The sequence below is a fragment of the Oryzias latipes genome, chromosome 7, assembly GCF_002234675.1.
Source record: "Oryzias latipes chromosome 7, ASM223467v1".
In the NCBI taxonomy this organism is placed as follows: Eukaryota; Metazoa; Chordata; class Actinopteri; order Beloniformes; family Adrianichthyidae; genus Oryzias; species Oryzias latipes.
Window position 1 is genome coordinate 30124291 of NC_019865.2, and position 21313 is coordinate 30145603.

General features: G+C 40.7%; 1 protein-coding gene across 1 annotated transcript in view; it reads right to left on the reverse strand.

Moving 5' to 3' along the window:
* asxl1 (additional sex combs like 1, transcriptional regulator) overlaps window positions 1-21313 on the reverse strand; it is a 28624-nt gene that overhangs the window by 4044 nt on the left and 3267 nt on the right. Inside the window, exons 2-11 of the mRNA XM_011473016.3 lie at window positions 17446-17528; window positions 17307-17309; window positions 16707-16824; window positions 14287-14485; window positions 12708-12871; window positions 10608-10692; window positions 8363-8529; window positions 8184-8280; window positions 4541-4646; window positions 2989-3934 (exon numbers count right to left, since the gene is read on the reverse strand). Coding sequence (XP_011471318.1) covers window positions 2989-3934; window positions 4541-4646; window positions 8184-8280; window positions 8363-8529; window positions 10608-10692; window positions 12708-12871; window positions 14287-14485; window positions 16707-16824; window positions 17307-17309; window positions 17446-17528 — 1968 coding nt within the window. The remainder of the gene's footprint in view (window positions 1-2988; window positions 3935-4540; window positions 4647-8183; window positions 8281-8362; window positions 8530-10607; window positions 10693-12707; window positions 12872-14286; window positions 14486-16706; window positions 16825-17306; window positions 17310-17445; window positions 17529-21313) is intronic.

Consider the following 21313-nt stretch of genomic DNA (forward strand, 5'->3'; position numbering starts at 1 on the left):
GGAAGTACCGTTGCTTCCTGATACGTGTGCCGCCATGTTGAATCCAGTTGACAGTGATTGATTTGAGTTGCTCTGAGTCATATCTATGGGAACTACTATCACCATTGCAGCGGATGGGTGTGGGCGGCGCCTTAGTCTCCTGGATCATTGACTACTTGTCAGACAGGCCGCAGTTTGTCCGGCTGGGCGGTGTCCTGTCTGACGTGGTGACAAGCAGTGTGGGGGCCCCACAGGGAACTGTGCTCTCTCCCTTCCTGTTCACTTTATACACCAGTGACTTCCAGTACAACTCAGAGTCTTGCCATCTTCAGAAGTTCTCTGATGACTCTGCTGTTGTTGGCTGCATTAATGGTGGGCGGGAGGAGGAGTACAGGGATCTTGTGGATGAATTTGTGAGATGGTCTGGAGAAAACAACCTGCAGCTGAATGTGGAAAAGACCAGAGAGATGGTGATGGATTTCAGGAAGAAACCACCAGCTTCCCAGCCTCTCAACATCCTTGGCAGAGATGTGGCAGAGGTAGAGGAGTACAAGTACTTGGGAGTAATCATCGACAACAGACTGAGCTGGAAGAGCAACAGCACTGCTGTGTATAAGAAGGCCAGCAGCAGACTCCATTTCCTGAGGAGGCTGAGGTCCTTCAACGTGTGCAGCAAGATGCTTGAAATATTCTACCAGTCTGTTGTGGCCAGCACTCTGTTCTTCTCGGTGGTCTGCTGGGGGGGCAGCATATCTGCTAGGGACAGCAATAGACTGAACAAACTGATCCGAAGAGCGGGCTCTGTAATTGGTTGCAAAATGGACACGTTTGAATCTGTGATGGAGAGGAGGACTTTAAATAAACTGGTATCCATCATGGATAATCCTGAGCATCCTCTCCATCCTGTACTGGATGGTCAGCGGAGCTCCTTCTCCAACAGACTAAGGCAGCTTCGCTGTCACACAAACCGCTTCAGGAGATCTTTCATTCCTCACTCCATTGGACTCTATAACTTGTCATCCATGTGCAATAGATAAAGTCATTTATGGTCCGTCTATTTTCTCTCTCCTGATGTGGCATGCAATACGACTGTGCTAATTCACTGATGTTTCTTTCCGATTGATTGTTTTGGTTCTCTGTCATCTATTGTGTGTAAGTTTGTATCTTGAGCCTAACGCCGACGCTGCAACAACTGAATTTCCCAAGCTGGGATCAATAAAGTATCTTTATCTTATCTTATCTTATCATTGCCAACAACTTTGTTTCACTGAATCTTCGTCATCTGTCTATAGATTTTTTTAAACTAAATTACTTGTAGCAGAAATTTAATTTAAAAAATATGGTTCTTAGAAACTGGTGAAAAAATATCAAACGCAAACTTTGGAAATATTGTCTGGCATTAAACCGGTCAGTGGTGTGAAAAAGGTTGGATGTAGACGACATCTTCTGTCAAGTGCTCCATGTCAAAGATCTGCAGAGGCCTTCACTTGAGTAAACCTCAAAGATCATGGCAGACTCCACACCCATCAGATCCAGTATTTTACTATCCTGTTAACAGAACGTCACCTACAACGTGCATCATATAGCACATCTACACACATCGCTGCTGCAAAAGCACAAACAGCAACAACAGTACTCCAAGGTCATTATTTTCAAAGGCCTATGAAAACACGTCTAATATGTCTGTAATGCAAAAAATAATGAACGATAAAAGTTGCAGATAGCCATTATTGACTTTTACTATGGCAGATTGTTTACCTGATTTTATTTTCTTTGAGGTGTTTTTGTTTGGAAAAGGGCTTTCTTACTTCACTTCGTCAAGTTTATTAGCTATTCGTGCTATTGAACTTCAACATGTGGATTAATTCTAGTTGTGTTTACTGATGAAGTGATTTTGAGGGGTACATTGTGCTCTATCAAAATGTAAGTCTGTTTTTTTTAAACAAGCTAAAAACAAGATTGGGTGTTATTGTGAATACGCTAACATAGCTAACAATATAGTGGCGTTTTGTTTACGTGAGACTGTCAAGGTTGGGAGTTAGTATAATCACAGTAACATTTGTTTTAGCAGCATCAGTCTGTCTCTTACGTGATGCAAACAAAGTTGGGAGTTAGTTGTTGTAAGTACACTAACGTAGCTAAGGCTTCCAACATGTAGCACGATACGAACAAGTTTTACAGTTACTGTGAACAGTCAATGAAGTTGGACAGACTGATCCATCTCTGACTCTCTTAATGAGTCTTATGGTTCTGTGTGCATCAAATATGACATAAGTTTGAAAATAGATCATTTATTGATTTTGTGCCATATAATCCGATGTAACAAATACAATAAATACTTTTTAGGGTAACTTTTTTTTTTGCATCTGCATGGGTTTTTGAGAGAACAAAGAAACTTAAATATTACACTAACGAGTAATCAGTTTAAAGTTGCTGCTTGCTGGTATCAGTTTGCTAAAGTTTACAGTTTAAAAGTAAAAAAAAAAAAAAAGACTGACCAATTAATCATTTCAGATCCTGGGATTATTTATGTCAAAAAAAAGCTACAGTACTAAATTACTTAATTGAGTCCAGCCTAGAAACAGCACATCAGAACCACATGAAACTTTTGAATTTCGGGGTTTGAGTAATAGTGAACAATAATAAAAAGCTATTACGGTGAGCTCTAGATGCTCTTACTTATGGCAGTAAGATGGGTTTAAGGATTTATAAAGTCCAGACTGATTCTCTTGACCCTCAGATAGGTTTCCATGTTACTCCAACAGCTTTTTGCCTCATGGAGAAGATGGGATGTAAAAGAGAAGTAATACAACCAATTACCTGCTACTTTTGATAAGACCTCATATTTAATGTGATTATATTCCTTTAGGCAGAGTAGAAACTGTTACTATATAATAATTTTTGAATAATAAGCCCAACATAGTAGTCACATTTAAAGAAGCTTGTTTTTCTCGAGTGGGGCCAATGAAGCGGGGCAGAGTCTTCAGATTCGTAGTTACACATTCTTACCCGAATGGGTGGCACCTTCGGTTCTTCGGTTGTTGGCTGCGGCTTTTCTGAACAGACACCGTCAATTGTGGTACGAAAGGACTGACGGCTGTCAAGTCGTGGTCTTTTCTCTGGAAAGCTGGGGAGAGCTTCAGGCTCATTTTGTCGCCTCTTCTGCTCAGTGCCGAGCACATCAGCGGTGGCCGGGCTGGCTGACGGACTGCTCTCACGGCTGCTGGTTGCGGTGCCACCAGTGATGGAAGTGACCACAGAGGCTGCATCATCCAAGGGATCAGCCGGAAGTGTTGCACTGGAGGATGATGAGGAGGAAGATGAAGATGAGTCCAGACCCGATGCAAAAGCTCCTTGTCTGTCAGGTGATGAGGTTGAAGACGCAGGAGATGAAGCAGACGAGGAGGAGGATGAGGACGAAGGAGAGCTGGTGGAGGCCATTACTGGTGGGATTTCTTTGGGTAGAAGGAAAGCTGCAACTTCAGGTTCCTCGTTCGCACTGGTAGAGGTTGGACTTGAGCTGCGACTTGGAGCAGGAGTTGGAGCAGCCACAACAACTGCTTCTGGTGTGAAGGGCTTCTGCTCTTCAGAGGCATCCTCAGTGGGGAGCTCAACTGCACAGTCAGCCTGGAGCACCACCTCTGCTTGAACCACTGTGTTACTGCCCACAGACGAGTCAATGGATACTGCTGCAATGTCCAGTCCAGCACTGGACTCAGCTGCTTCTGTAGACTGTAAAGCTGGAGAGACCTTGCAGAGCGTCCGGCGAGCTCTGCGACGAAGGTCAACGCGTGTACGTCTCCTCATCCTGCCATCCCTCCTCCTTCTGCCCACACTGCGTCTCTTAGAAGGACCAGTTGCCACCAAGGAAACGTCGCTCTCCAGTACGGAACCAGTTACTTCATTAGCTTCACTCACAGTGAGCTTCAGTGATTCCTCTGGAGTTAGGCCAGACCTGCAGAAATCCAAACAGTTAGACCGAGCAGCCGTGCAATTACCTTTTAAAAGATAGAAAACGCATTTTTAAAGAAAAATATGAATTATAGTTGAAAGAAGATGGGACTAGACTAATTGAGTAAAGATTTAATACTGGAGACTGCTGCATATCAGCACAAAGCTGATCTTCTCCAATTCAGAATCTGCTGGTTGAAGAGTGTTGGTAGTCGAAAGAACGTTAAAGGGTTAGAAAGACCCATTTGACCTTTTTATTCAAAATGACCCTACGGCCATAACAAAACCACCAGACAGACAGGAACTAATATTCAAAGTGATGTTCATTTCTGTAAAGGTGTGCAAAACCACAGTTGCTTGTCCTCTTGGCAACTGGAATTTTCAAACCCCACTGTTGCATCAGTAACACTGTGGCGTCTCCTTTGTTTAAATTCATGGCTTCGGCACCAGTTTAATGCTGCCATCTTACTAGGTTCAAAACAATCATTGGGATTCAAATATTTCGCTTATCCTACATAGTGATAGCAACAGACATACTGCGTTTAAACGCCAATAATGGTAAAACCTGAGTGTAAATTCCTTTGTTTTAGAAGGATCACTTGGTGCTTACTTTTGCCCATGGTACTCTTCAAAAAACTTCTCCTTCCAAGCCTCGACCTTCTTTTCTTTCTCCATTTCCTGCCTTAAACGGACTTGCATCTCGTGGGTAAATTCACCTAAAAAATAAAAAAACAATGGAGTAGGATTTTATCTGAGCTGTTCCTCTGCCTTTGTGCTGCTCAGTTTTAGCTCGGTTAACATTATCTGAAGCAAATTCTTCATTTTCCAGCTCAATAGCGTAATTAAAGCTAAGAACATATCTGAAGTAAAACATTTCACTCCATCATTTTACTTACTAAAAACCATGAAAGAAAATAAAATAAAAAAGTTGTGACATCTTATTTATGAGGATAATACGAGGATTTTACATCATTTTCTTGACAGGATTGTTATCTCATGTATTTTTTAATATTAGGCAGGTTCTTCTCAACCCTCCATAGTAAGGTGATAATAATGTTGACTTGGAGAATAAAGCCCCTTTTCTGACAGATGACACATTTAAGCTACGTTTCATCTGTTTGCTCCTAAACTCATCCAGTATAATGTAGAAATAATTACTTCTTAAAACAATTTTTTTTAACAACACTTGAAGACGGAGAGGCCAGAAGAGAAAACTATTCTCACGCCTTACACATTCATTAATTACGGTAACATGCAATATTGTAGCTGGCGGCTTGATTATATATGAATTTAATCAATTTGATATCACTGCTTTCTTCCAATGTCTGTTATTTATTCATTACAATAACTAATAATAATCCATATCAAAACTATATACTAAAACAAAATCTTTATACTTGAATCATTCCTTCCTTCCCATATCTCTAGAAGACACTTTTCCTATATTTACATTTAAAGCCATTCCAGAGTCTGACCCTACTGACTGATACAAACATCTGTCTTTTTGTTTTGCTGCCATTAAAAGTTACCCTCTGATAATAAGAACCCCTCCCTGTGTGGATGTTTCAACTGGCTTTGTGTATGAACTGCATGTTCGCAAAAACCTACTTGTGTTTATATTTCTTATTGCACGTTTTCGAAGAGTATCGTGCTTTTATAATTATTCTATGAAGTGATATTTACACCCAAACACTGCAAGCAAAACTTTCAAAGTAGCAAGAGAAAATGTTAAATATTTGCTTTCAAAACCTTTCTTTTGGGTTTGCAACACAAATGTTTTCACATCACGCTTTCCCCCCATCTTTGATTTTGCAATCATAAGTTTCAGTTCAGCCTGACATATCTGCCATCAAACCGCTGCTTGGTATAGATTCTATCCAATCAAATCGCCGATTTGCTTTAAGGTCTGTTTGTTAAAACAAAACTAAAAAAGATTTAAAGCACACATTATTTTATGCTGCGCAAGTGTTTTGGAATAGATTAACCCCAATGATAAGTAAAGCAGACTCAATGTTTTTAACAGAAGCATTTTTAGCTCCGTGTCAAATATAACCTCCCTAACAGTCACTTCTTTAGATACCTACAAGTCCGGGATTTTATATTTAAGAAAACCACCTTGACCTCCGATGCTACGCCCTCACAACTAGAGAAGCTACTGCTCAAACATCCTGGTAAAAACAAATAATCACCTGCTTTTATAATGTTCTGAATCAGACCAATTCATTGACTGTACTAGAAGCAGCAGAGAAATGGCATGAGGATACATGGAAAGTTATTTGGAACCAGACAAAACGAATATCAGTTTGTAATCATGCCAGGCTTTTACAATATACAATTATTCACAGACTGTTAATTTCTCCAAACAGAAGACGTCAGACGAACCCTCAAATATCACCTATGTGTTTAAAATGTAAATCAGCACTGGAAACATATCTCACTGTATTTGGTTCTGCCCTAAAATCTTGTCATATTGGAGATATTTGAGGATATATCTGGGACAGCCCTGGCCCTGAATCCGGTCTCTCTGCTTCTGGGTTATAGGGACGATGAGGTCATCCCTACTTCTGGCAGATTGTATGACATCCTAACATATGATGCACGCACAAATATTTTTCTGTCTTGATCAGTGACAAACCTCCATCCAAAGCAAACTGGCATAGACTTATCATTGAACTCTTTCCTCTGGAGTACTTGACCTATGGTTTCATGAAAACGTGGACCCCCTACCTCCCCTTTTACCGGTCGCACTACTGCTTCCATACTAAACAACGTGATTCTGGACCAACTTTATTTTTGTTATTGCTACTTGTTTTATTTATTTTTAGTTGCATAGACATGAAAAGGAACATTAATTTGGAAAACACTTCTGCAAAAATGTACGTGATTCTGGACCAATGTTGTGCTGAGCAATGTTTGTGTTTGTTAAAAACTATGTTTAAAAGACAATTAAAATACTTTAAAAAAAAGAAGCATTTATAACTTGTGATCATTTTCACAGCATTGTATTTTTGAGAACTTGTGTGCGTTTTTCCAAAGTAAAAAAAAAATACTCATGAAAAAAATGCTACTTTATCTTCATATTTCAGCATTTATTCAATAGAAAATAAAACCATAGTTCAGATACCAATCTTAAATGTAACAAAATGCCACGTTTTTTTCTGCTGTGGACATTTTAAACACGCTGGTCGCTACACGAAAAGAAATAAATACAAAAGCCTGTTTTATTTTTGTGGCTTTGCTGCTCTTTCTGGGTTTTACTTATAGAGACACGGGCCAGAATAGTTGAAGACTGCAGAACCGAACCAAAGTCCAAAGTCTGTGTCTGCCTCACATTTGATTGGTTAGAATCTGGACCAATCAGCAGCTGTTTGATTGCAGATATTTAACACTATACTCAAACTTATGACTGCAAAATCAAAGATAGGGTGAAAGCGTGACACAAACGCATGTGAGAACACTTTTGTTGCAAACCCAAAAATATTTTTGAGAGCAAATATTGAATATTTCCATTTGCTACTTTGTTTGGTATTTATGCAATGTGGTGGCATAAATACCACTTCAAATGAATCCTCCATACCCCTACACATAAATTAGATATGGCAACACAAATGAACAATATACACATAGACAACATAATGTAGTTTAGAAGTGATTAAAATACTTGATCTTTGAAAGGTTATTGAAATATTTTTGATTGCTTGTTATTTTCAAGTCTCCCACTCTCATACAAGCAAAGCACTCTGATTTAGTGGGCCTTTGAGAATGGGAAATATTCAAATGAAAGTTTATTTTACCTTTAAGAACTTGAAGAACAGTCCAGAACAGTATGAAGCAGTCACACACTAAAGTCCTCACTAAAGTGCATCAAGTCAATGATGAAGAGTTCATGCACACAACAGCCATTACCCGTTTTCTGTTTAATCGTTTGGTCACCTTATTTCCTCTATACTGGCTCTCCCACACATTACCGTCACTTTGAGATACTGCAAATACATTTTATGTTATTTTATATTATAAGTCCACAAAAAAACCTTTTGCTCCATTTTATTTTGGAGGGTTTACTAAAACAACCAGACAGAGGGGCGCCATCTGAATAAAAGCATTAAAAACCAAACCCAGTTGAATTTAACTAAATGAGAAATGATTTTGACCCGAAACCAGAAAGTTTTCTGGCTTCAAGGTTTTCTTTTTGGTGTAAATAGAACTTGCCGACATTAGGAGCTCCTATTTATTCAAAACAAGCATCAACTTACCTTCAGCCAATCTCTCTTTCCAGCTTTGAGAAGCATGAGTGAAGAATTCATTATTTAGAGCTGAACTACTCAGTCTGGCTGTGCCATCAGGCCCGACCTGCAGGAACAGTGAAGAGACGGTTCCGATTTAAACCTGGATCACTCGGCCTGCAGCTGCACCAATAGTCGGTTCTGCCCACCTGTCGATCAACTTCCGGCAGAAGCTGAAGCAGCTGCTGCTGGGAGTGTGCCGGGAAGGCAGAGAACGTCCTCACGTTGATCAGAGCCCTGATGTTGGTGTTCACAAGGATGGAGCCGGGTGTTTCAAAGTCCACATCCACCCCTCCTCGATTCCTTTTTATGGGTCCTACCACAGCAGCAAACAGACATCACTTCAGACGTGAGAGACAATAATACAGATGTCTACACTTCTGCCATTGGAACTGTAGCTCGCGCCAAAACATAAAACACCGCTTACATCACGCACAAAATACACTTAACCAAAAAAAACAAGGCAATGGTGGCAGAGCTAGTTTCTGGTTAGGAGTCGGCAGTACTCCATCTAACCAAAAAACATTTTCAGGTCTTTTTTCTGATGCGTCGTTCTGCTTTTAAAGTAACATTTGTTAATAATGTGTCTTTTCAAGAGATTTTGGTTGGACTCAAACCTAGTCCCACCAGAACCACTTAAGCAAATTGGTCAGGCTAGACCAAGATTACCGTATTTTCACGTCCATAAAGTGCACTTAAAGGTCATACATTTTCTCCAAAATGTGCGGGGCGCCCTGTGGAGCGGCCCTAATGTGTTGTTGCGTGACTTTGGTAAAGAGGACGTATAAGAGGACAGCATGAGAACGGTAAGGAGGGAAGTGAGGACGTCATTGAAGACACCCCCCACCAAAAGTGCAGGTATGTGCATTATGCAGAACAACATCATTTTGGCAACCCTGAAAATGCACAGAGATACACTTATGGAGCAGTTTAAACTGCAAGCTACATGGGGATAGAGCAGCTGCGAGAGAGTTCAAGATGAATGAATCCATGGTCACAAGTGGAGGAAGCTGGAAAACAAACTCCGACAGTCATGAAGACGCAGCTGAGTTTTGGTGAAAATAAGGCGAGGTGGCCCGAGTTGGAAGACGGAGTAACGATCAGAGAACAGTTGCCTGCAGTCACCCTTCCACTGAAGGCAGAAACACTAGCAGTGGAAATGAAAAGGAGGTCTGTCTTGGCGATTTCGTGTTATGAAACGGTACCATCTTTCCATTCGGGGAAAGGACTTCGGTGGCGCAGAAAGTTCAAGTGGATTACAATGAAAAGCTGCTCCTACTGCAGTCAAAAGATTGCCGTAAAGACCTCCAGCCCAGCCACATCACCAACATGGACGAGGTGCCGCTCACTTTTGACCTCACGGTGAGTCACACTGTCGAATGGCGAACACAGTTTTACTAAGACTGGGAGGCAGCGCCGCGGAGTTACGCCACACTTTGTGAATGGATTGTAGAAGCTTGGGCTGACGTGTCTGCTTGCACTGCTGTCAAAGTGCAGAAAAGCCGATGATTAATGAGGAGCTGCACGGCAACAAGACAGACTCTGACAGTGATGAAAGAGAACCTAACCTGGCATGTTTGATAGGAATCTAGCCCAGCTGTTCATTTCAGATACAGAAGATGAGGACTTTGATGGATTTTTGGATGCTGATTGATGACGGAAGAAATAAAAAATAAATCACAACCAACTCAGTTTTGCTATTGCTGCCTTTTTAAAACACACTCTAGCACGCATGTTTTAACCTTAAACCTTAAAACCCGGTGCGCCTTTTGTATGTGTTAAACACAGAAAAATCACCCATAACTGACATCATCCCTAATAACCCGGTAGATAAAATAAAGATATAAACGAAATTAGGATTATTCCTAAATTTAGAATAATAAAAAGACCTTGTAACAATACACTTAAACTATTTGACAATCTTGTTTTTCCAGGCATGTTTGCAAATGAAGAAAATGAAAGTTATAATGACAGTAACCCTCTTATACCACTTTATGAAATCGCTCTGGAGTAGAGCTGTGATGGTGTGGGACTTTTGATCACTGCTGTGATGAAGCAGCAAGAGTCGCTGTGTCGGGATTCCTGCGACATATCGGTTGAGTATCGGTCTCGGCTACAAGAGGCAGGAGGAGAATGTCGGGTTATCGGTTGTAAAAAGTCATTATTGTGCATCATTTGCAACTTTACAAATGCCTCTTAAAAATGTATTTACCCCTATTTTAACTGCAACAATCAATACCAGCCTTACAAAGCTTAGCATTTTAGTGGAAGGTAAAGCTGAAGGGATGTGTTTCATTCATTTATGCATACATCTTTTGAAGTGGGACATGTAGCAAAATTAGTGACTACCAAGTATTTGTTTGTGTGTTCACGCGTGCATGTGTGTGTGCTCACCTGATGAGACATGTTCTCCATTTACTTTTAGAGGAGTGAGGACAACACGGGGCATCATGACAGCTTTCTTCCTTTGTCTTCCAGACTGTTCAAGGAATGGAAAAGGTTCATTATTATTTGCTATTGTGCTTTGATATGTGATTCAAATCACTTATATATACACAAATATTCAGCGATGCGTCATCACAAACATGCTTTGGTTTATTGACCTGTGCAGTTCAGGAACTTTCTCTAAACTCTCTATTTTTTAATCCAGTGCCAACAGAGGACGACCAGATAAAATAGAGATTGGAGGGAGCCTGCAGGTGAGGATGTCAACCACACTTCATACCAGCGGAGAACTTCAGAAAGCTGGCAAATATGTTAATCCTGCAGGGGTCTCACTTCTATGCAACGTTGTGCTAATTTTAAAGCCCATTTACAGGCTCTACATACAAGCTGCTCCCCGCTCGTCTTGTCTGGTGTGAACAACACAGGAGGAATGGGCGTTCATGAAACAGAGCATAGCGCATTCTTGAACGCACAACACAGACACACTGTGAGTGTAGCATTAGACACAAAATCCTTCTTTAATCTCCTGCTCATAGAAATGTCCTGAATCCTAAAAAAGGCTCCACCCACTTCAAAATAACTTCAGCATAAAAGATGTTCTTTTGGCTCCTTTAATGGCACTCTGGCAGCAGCAGCAGTTCACAATTATTTATTTATATTTATATATTTATATTTATTTAGGAGTGTAACGACTAATCTATGAATCAATTTATTCAACCAGACTGATCTGTCTGAGGCAAGTTGTTGATCACCTAAACCACTGACACATCTTTTCAAAATGAAATACATTTATCATAATGGATCTTGGAAAATACCATCTGGATTGAGGTAAGTAGGTTTTGTTTTACTATAGGGTAAAAACAACCAATCACAGCGGACAACACACATGTGATGTCATTAAAACTGATCCGTCCATCATTCCAGCCCAATGTGTGGAAAGACTTTGAAGAAAGTCATGTGACCATCCAATGTACTAGAATGTTCTAAGAATGTTCCCTTTGGATTCTTTGGATGTGGAAAAACAACAGTGGGCTGAACTTTAGGAAACTAAAATGGATTTGACATTCATTCTTGTTTACTTGTTTGAGCCTTTATACTTCTACTATTAAGTTAAATAACTGTAGGAACACGTACTTCAATGGTAAGCGTGAAGAAACCACTTAACTTGTCAGAGCGAATACAAGGCTACGCAAAATTTTTGACGATCACATTTTTTGACCTGCAATCGTTAACTTTTTTGATCTGATTTATTTCAGGCATTAGCTGTGGACTATGGAGTCCTAAACACTGCACTCTCCTAAACAGCAATGTGAAATAAATAGAAAGATACTTTGGAAAATATTGATTTTGAAATCCAAGGTTATGGGAAAAAAAAACATAGAATTATAATAATGTTCAACATGATTAAAATTAATATTTTAAAATAATGGACAGGTTTTTAAAGGAAAATGAAATATATTTAATAATATAATGGCTAATATAAAATTTGTGTGCAAGTTTTTCACAATTTCATGATCTTTTTATATATTTACTAGATTTATTGGTCGATCGTGTGACCATACAAGGTCATATTTATTTATTTAATTATTAACAGTTTGGACAATGGAGACAGAAAAGAAGAAAAGAAAAAAAAAAAATCACAGATTTATCCCTCATTACAGATTAAATGAAATGCTTTGCCTCAAAAACAAAAACGATGACTAAGTTACATTAAATTCTTTTCATATAGCAATTGTTAGCTAAGTTTAAGTAGAGCTTGATTTGTTGCTTAAAGAAGCAAACCTATGTGACCCCAGCCCCACTGAGTTATTGTAATTTATAGTCTTGCATAGTTTCTTAATCCATAGTAATTTATAGTTTGACTGTGAATTTGGTAAAATATTTAAAAAAAAAACTTTGATGAGGAAAAAGACGGTTTGTAAACACAGGTTAAACTATCAGTAGAGTAACACCTTTATGTCACAGCTTCTGCTGACACAGCAAGTTTCTATCTTTGAAGTAGTTGACTGACGAGCAGTTGGTTCTCTAAACGTGTGGTTGGAAGCTCACCTGTCGTGAGCGGCTCAGTCGGGTCTGGGAATGTTGGGCTTGCTGGGTGTCCAGACGTCTGTGCTGTCCTGCTGTCATTCTGCTGAGGCGGGTCTGAGGCTGGCTGCTGGTGGGCTGCAGCTCTGTGGAGCAGGAGGCACTGGACGAACTCTCATCCGCCAATGCTGCCACACACACACACAGCACACACATGTCCATGACCAGGACCTTGATGGTACAAGAGCATTTTGCAGCAACCGAAACAAACCAAAGGTTTCTTCAAACTTTTAGGCTACTGCACCAAAGAGCAAAGGTGTCAAACTCAAAAACACAAGGAACCAAAAGATTGACAAAATATACAAGGTGAGGGCCAGACTGATCCATTGTTTAAAGGGAACCTGCAAATGATATCAATGGACGAATTTCACCAGAAATTAACAAACATATGACATTGAAGATAAAATAAATCTTAAAGATTCCAATCAAAGCTATCTATAGCAATGACAACTTCTAATAAAACTGCTACAAACAGAAAAAAATGTCTTTTGCAGGAAAAAAAACTCCAAGAATTCTCATGCAGAATTGGCCACTTTCAGAGGCATAGTAAGTGATAATTAAAATGAACCAACCAAGATTATATGACAGTTTCTTTTTTAAATTAGTTGCTTTTATTATTCAAAGTTCTCCTTTTTCTTTTCTGAATCCTCTGGACTCATTCAAGAGGCTTCATCCGTCCAGACTGATGAGGTCTGATCAAAATACCGTCCATGTCCCTCGCCCCCCGCTCATTTACTTACGGTGAACGTGTTTGAAGATATTTGACGTGAAAACGCCACTACTGGCACCAAAAGAAAACGCCCGGCTGTAAATATTTAGCCACATCTAATGATTCTTAACAGTCGCGCTTTTTTTCTTTAGAAAGGCCATTTCTGCACAGGAAGTCTGCACAGAAGCTGACGGACACTGACCAGGGGTGGTAAAGGAGCCTCAACACTACTTTACAATATTAGACTGCAGCAAGGCACGCTGTCTGCATTGAACAGACAATTACACTGAGTTTTGTATTTAGAATGGGTTTTTTCAGTCATTATAGGGGAAAAAAAACTGTTGCATGAATAAAACTAACAGATGGGAATGTGGCTTTTTCTGCTTGCTGTCCCCAATTGGAGACAAACCTAAAATTGGATCTATTTTTAGTATTTATTTACTGAAGCCCTACTCTGTCAACCTAATAGGAAGATCACAGATAGATCTAGGTATAGGTGATGAAAGATTCATGCTTAATCAGACACTAGTTTGCATTTTTGTCATGTCATAATGCATTATTTAAAAGCGTCAACTAAAAAACCCACTTCTGAAATCTAGGCTTGCTGCAACTCAAACTCTTTAATTTTGTTTAAAAAAAATTAAAATATATATAAAAAACCGGGAAAGAACTAGAAAAGATATTTTAGCCACTTGAATGAGTTGCTGCAGCCGTTGATCAACACACATCAACACACTTGAAAGTCTATCAAGGCTTTTCTACTGCCAATGCTGGACCTTTTACAGTCATTGATGTGAGAACAGTCACTGATTAAAGTGTGTGCAGCGCTGTTACCATCATTATCCATCACAGTCGTCACAACAGTCTCCGAGTTGCAGCTCTCCTGCTCCGCGGTTTCACTGGAGTCTGCAATGACTGCATCGGATGCAGCCGCAGAGGAGATGTTCCCGGAGGCGGTGACGGCTGCGTTTCCTCCCTGTTCTGATGTCGCCTCAGATTCAGAGTTTGACTTGGTCCACTGGACGGCATTTTTCTACACATCACAGTAAACAGGAGCATTCAGACAGGCCTCTTTTACAACCACCAATCACTGAACATGGTGAAGTAACCCCTGCACTTTTCAGCTGAGTCTGCCTCTACTACTAAGAAACTCCTCTGACTGCTACACGGGCTCTACTTCAGAGCGCCATCACTTCAAATCAGGGATGAGGAAATACCTTTGTTCTGGTCAAGAGAGATAAAAACATTTTTAGTGGGTCAGACCAAAAGAGTAATAATGTAAGGTATTTATATTATATTTATAGTACTTTTGAATATTTTTAGTATTTTCTAATAAAAGCAACAGTTTCTGGTAAGTCTGGACATGTAATATTTATGAAATAAAAATTAGGGGTGTATCAATTCATTTTAGCAACGAATCAATTTGATATTTGTGGTTACCGAATTGATTCAGTTTTGATTTTGGTTCATTTTAAACGATCCGATTCGCTGACATAAAATCGATCCAAGCTACCTTCAGCCAAACCTTCAACCGGCGTGACTCAGAGATAAATACCTGGTACTGAACGGGGGTGGGGGGCATCGGCAAGAATCTGGCAATTCTGGCCAACGTATCCCAATATCGTACCAGAACACATTTTCTTGTCTCTCTTAAGAATTTAAGTTAGACAAGCCTCTACCTGAATATTAATCATTGTAATAAAGTGGTAATATTTATTTTACTTGGCTTCACATGACTTTAAAGAAGAACAAACTTAGCATCCATCCCTGCATTCAGCATGAGCCTTTTTAGCACACATGGGAACTGGATTCATTTAGAAGTGGGATTTATCAAAGTTTATACCATGGTCCGGGTGAATACTCGATTCTGATTGGCTGCTGGGTATGCGTTAAAACCTGATAACCGCACGGTGAAAAATGAAGTTCCGGTCGGCTAGCTTAAATGATTTGTATCACTGCGCTGGCTTCTGTAAAACAACCTTTTGCTTCATCATCTGGGCAAAAACAAGCGGTAAGCGATTAACTTTCCCTCTGAATTGATGCTTTATTCAACCCATCGGGACGATCAGCATATATATATCGCCAAATCTTGACATTCAGCGGTGGTGCTGCGCGACGCGGACTATATGTTATATATATGTACTATATGTTACGTTATGCGGCGCATCGCTGTTTATGAGAAAAGTCATCCATATCGGGGAAAAAAACAAGAATAAAGTACTAAAACTGATTGAAAAATTTTTTTTTTGTAAATGACCATGGTATAAGCGGGTTAATGGCCGGCGAAGTGTGCGGTTACTACTTTTTAACGCACTTCGCGGAAGCAACCGTCCTCCGCTTCGCGTCGGACGGTTCAGGCTTCCACGGCGTGCGTTAAAAAGTAGTAACCGCACACTTCGCCGGCCATTAACCCTTACATCAAAAACGTGATAGGTGGCCCAGCTTTAGATGATTTGGTACAATAATGCATTTATTTTGAAAAATAAGTAAGAACTACGTTTAAAAAGAAAAGAGAATTTTAATATATCGGTTACTGAATAAAAAAAACCATCTGAGTGATTTTTAACACTTCTAGGTTGTTTTTAGTAGCCATCTAATGCCCCCCTGCTGTGAAAAGAAGTACATCAGAAATGTGTCAATGACATTCACCCTGTGGCGACCACAAAAGCCACCTAGCGGGGACACAAGGTGAGCAGTACCCCTGAGCCCAGCGTTCGATAATCAGCAGCACATTGGTATAAAAAAAGGGCTGCATGTAGTCACCTCCTCTCAATCTGAATCTGTCGGGCCTGCTTTATAACAAAAAGACTTTGTCCTAACTAACACTATATTGGGATTAACAGGTCTGTTCTGAAAACTGCACAACAGACTCAATCAATGCTGTAGAGTCAGAATGGATGTTTTTCTTCCAACAACCGTTTAGTCACAACATTCGGTGCTTTGAGTCAGGTGGACTTTAAGTAAACCAGACCTTTTGCTGCACATCCTAACAACAGCTTCAGATAGTTTCAGTTGATTGTATTATTTAAACTGGTTTGACTCTTTAAAATAAAAAATGAAAAACAATGTCTGTCCTCATCAAGCTTTAAACCAGGATGAAACCGAAAAGGGCAAGTAGTAAAGGTTAGAGGTTAAAATCTGACTGGCGTATTTCTGACTCTCTTGTCTCGCCCTAACCCTAAACACGCAGGTAAAGAGGTTCACAGTCCTGTCAGACTGAAGATTATCAGCAGGTAAGAGATTTATGGTAATACCTTGAGAGTGAAGAGACTCATTCGTCCGGGAAGTTTAAAGAAGATGCTGTTCTTGACTCTGTCTCCCCTTACCTGGGAGTGCAGCATGGTGACCAGACAAGCCAGGGGAGCCGTACCACTAAGTGCAAACAAACAAACACGGAAAGTTTATGTAGAAAACATTTAGTCAGAATTATTAAACCAAAAGGTGGCTTCACAGTAGGGCCGCACATATGAGGAAAACGTGTGATTTGCGATATTAATGATCAATATTGCGATGATGATGTAACTTGTGGTACATGTGGCATGCTGGTGCTATGCTAGCTGGACACATTAGGGTTAGCTGAAGGGAACTCAAGGGAAATAAATAACAGAATGCTCCGATATTCATGATCTGCTGCGATCTTTTATAAATATAGTTAAATACCGTAATAATACAATTCATGCAATGCCTCCATTTCTCTAAAACGCAGAATAATGTTGAATTTGAAATACGAAAACTAAAACCAAATGAGCCGCTGCCTTTTGCTGGTTAATTTCAGTCAGGTTTTCGTGTATGTATTTTTTACATTACATTATCAACGTGTTTGGATTTGTTAAAGTTGCAGTCGTCACACTTACCTTCTGTAAAGGGTTGGCATCAGGGCAAGACGACCACGGAAAAAACAAAGACACAAATTAAAACACTAAAAATCTTGACATGCTGTAGTTTGGTCTTTTGTGTACAGTGTGTATGTAGCATCATGGACGTTTGTCCTACCTCATTTCCTTTAACCCTTTTGTCTGGATGACGTGCAGAATTTGTTTAGGGGTCATTGGGGCATCAGAGAAGTTCTCCAAAACCTGCAAAACAAGCATGTTAATCCCAAAAGGTATTCAAGGTATTCATAACCAAAGAGGAATATTTTGGCTTAATGTGTCGTTCAAAAATCAGGTGAAGAATCAATATATACCAGGGGTGTGACGATAACCGCGGTGTCACCAAATGTTTTTTTCGAAAGTTTTTTTTTTAAAGTTCTGCATATGATGTGTGATTTGAACTATAATAAACACATTAAACACGTTCATCTTTGCTGATAATTTACTTTTTCTGCTAGTCCTGTGTTCAGACTTCAGGGGTTTCTGGGGGAAACCTTGTATTACTGTTCTCCACTCCCTCTATGCTGCACGAGGTGTGCCTCCTCTACTTACACACACGCGTGCGTTTTCAGAAGCACATACACATCCTCATTCTACAACAGAAGTTTCCATCTTGCGAGGAAATACGACAAATTTACTGCGTTCTAATTATTCATTTCCATTACAAGCTGCGTGCGTTCCTGAGTGCGCGACACAGTGCGATGAATATTACCGATGAATATCACTACATGTTTTGTTTGGGAACTATTTTGTGCAGCGCAACGTTACGTTTCTGCATAAAAAAAGGTGGAGCCTCCTGCCCCGCGTTCTTCATGGGTGTCAGGCTTCATGGCTTCCAGGTCCTCCTCCAAGGTGACATAGTGTCTGCAGTCTGTTTATTACTGGGCAATATATAATATTCTGAGAAGATGTCTGTACCAGAGAGCACAGGTGAAGCCTCACATGCAGCTAGAGAGCGGTCGGCTGCAGAAGAATCAACACGCACCCCAACACACGTGTGTGCGCTCCTTCCTTCTACACACACAGCGCACTGACACACACACACATTGTCAATCTACAACACCTATATAGTTAGTTCATTAGTTAGATAGGTAGTTAGTTGTTACTGTTAACCGTGACACCTGCAGGTTCATCACCGCGGTGATCAAAGATCCCACACCGTCACAGCTCTAATATATAGCATATGTTCTGCACTATCAGGCAGACCTTGCTAAAAGGCAAACCGCTAATGAATGGTCGATTTTCAAATTTTAAGGCGTATAAAGCGAGACGAGAGTCAGAAATATACCAGTCAGACTTTAAGAGTCGTCACAGTACTTCTACGAAAACATGCTACACATTAACCGCTTAAGCATATTTACAATACACGTACTCCCATCATTGTTTGCAGCACGTCCAAAAAAAATTGTTTAATTGTTTAGTTTCAAAACATTTTTTTAAAAACAGAGAGATGCATGCTGAATGTTGAGTGGCACAGCTTTGGTGAATGAATAGAAAAGCTTGATGCTCTCTGAGCTTCCTGTTTGACGTCTGTGGCTTGGAAAAGACAGGGATCGGCTTAGTTCCATCCATCCTTCCATCTTCCTCCGCTTATCCGGGACCGGGTCGTGGGGGCAGCAGTCTAAGAAGAGATGCCCAGACTTCCCTCACCCCGGCTACTTCCTCCAGCTCCCCTGGGAGGACCCCAAGGCGTTCCCAGGCCAGCCGACAGACATAGTTTCTCCAACGTGTCCTGGGTCTTCCCCGGGGCCTCCGCCCAGTGGGAAATGCCCAGAACACCTCTCTAGGGAGGCGTCCAGGAGGCATCCGGACCAAATGCCCGAGCCACCTCAACTGGGTCCTTTTAATGTGGAGGAGAAGCAGTTCTACTCAGAGCTCTCCGCGGATGACCGAGGTTCTCACCCCGTCTCTAAGGGAGCGCCCAGCCAGCCTACGGAGGAAGCTCATTTCAGCCGCTTGTATTCGGGATCAGTTCAAGAAAATGAAATGAGAATGCACGGGCAGCTAGTGAGAGGTAGCAAAGGACAAAGTGACACGTTCTCTCCGATACTCATCCACTACAAGCAGCGTTCTGGATTAATCAGAGGTGTGAAAGACTGACTTCATGACTCAAAAATAAAATGAGGAACAGTTATCTCGCAAAAATGTGGGGGGAAAAACAATGATTGCAGTTTCACTGCACCGTGAAAAAAAGGCTTTACTCTCACCAACTGGATGGACAACCCTAGAAGATTTTCTAGACATAAAGTAGCTTGTAGATGGAGAAAAAAAATTGCACTGCACTACCCGGGCTTGCTTTTAAAATATGGGGCAGAGCACCAGCATATTTAAGGCAGAACTTTTTGTCTTGGTTGGGCTACCCAGACCCAATAAATCACAGAGCCCTCCCTACAGAACACCACAGAGATGCGGTCAGATGCCCTCTTCCAAATAGACAAACTGACAACATAACATGGTGGAGTGGTTTGAGTTCTTAAGGGGTACCAGGGGTGTTGGGCCTGGGTCTCACATAGCTGACAGGTCCTGGATGACAAGCCAGAGAAAGACTGCCTCAAGACCCTCTAATGAGTTAGCAACAAAGTCCAAAGCCGTCACAGGGATTGACAGGGTAGGGTCCTCAGACTTGGAGCTCGGCCTGGGGTTGGAGCTCACGGATAAGTGGCCATGACTATTACTAGGCTCTGACTAGGGAGGTTGAAAAGGGGATGGTGCACTGTGGTTTGGCAGCTCAACCTCTAGCTTGCTCTAGCTCAAATGAAACATTTATTGCTTTTACAAAAACAGAAGCGGTTTAAGCGAGAACAGCCAGTGCACTCTACAGTGCATGCTGCATTTGGTGACATTTCTTTGTTTTTTTTGGGGGTGTTTTAGCACAGAGAGGAAAGCTATAAAAAATAACAATAACGAAACAGCAATTAATGCAGTTTAAAAATTTGAGGTAAAAATGTATTTTTGACTGATTTTACTGCAGTAAATACTTCTGTTTGTTTTGTGAATATCAGCGCAGACCTTTTGTTTTTGCTCAGATACAGTAAAGCTCATAATATAAAGCAATGTGTTTATTGTAAAGACTCTGGGAAGACCACAGTAGCGTTGGGCGATGTCCCTTAAATTGGCCGTTGACGATGTTTGCTGTCAACCATCGGGATGGACGATGATATCGTCGTGGGGGGGGGGGGTCAATATTTCGGTCTTATATAATTGCTATTCGTTGTTTTACTTTATTACTTTATTTATTTTATTTCCTGACTAATGACTCATCGCGATTATCCAGTATAAACTGAGGGAAGTGACTTTAACAAAAAAAGTAACAAACAAAATAGAAATGAAGTGGTCCGCTCCTGCACTTAATTAGTCAAGTGGACCGGCGGAGCGCCGACTTACAGCTTTGTGTTTGAGGAGAAGGGGGGACTTTGTTACATGAGCGGTAGTATGTGGGAGATTTATAACTGCGGTCCATTCCGCAGCTCTAGGGGAACGGGCTACCGAACTCAGAACCGGGTCTAAAAGTGTGTGTCTGAGCAGAGGATCGCGAGCACACACACAGCGGATTTGGGGCGGTGTGAGCTTCAAAGCAGAAAGGCCGCTCAGTCCTTAGAAATCGTTCAAACAATCACGTGGATTTGTGTTTCGAGTCGTGTCCCGACTAAATAAAGGCTTATGTTATTTCCACATGTTTACATGCAGCCAAGATGCAGATAGCAGCACCACCCAAAGCTAACGTTGTTAGCCAGTGTTAGCATACTGCTAATTCTGGCTTCTTTCCAGCACTGTTTTTCAACAGAAAAAGCACAGAGCACACGGATTAAAATTAAAATGATGAGCGAACAGGCTTCATAATAACCGTAACATTATTAAAAGCATGTTTAGAAGATTGTCTTGTATATTACCGAGCTGACATATCAATGTATAAAATCGCTCGGCAGCATTGTTTTGTATTGAATTGTTACATTCAATAAAGTTTGAGAAAAAATAGCCGCTCGGCGGAA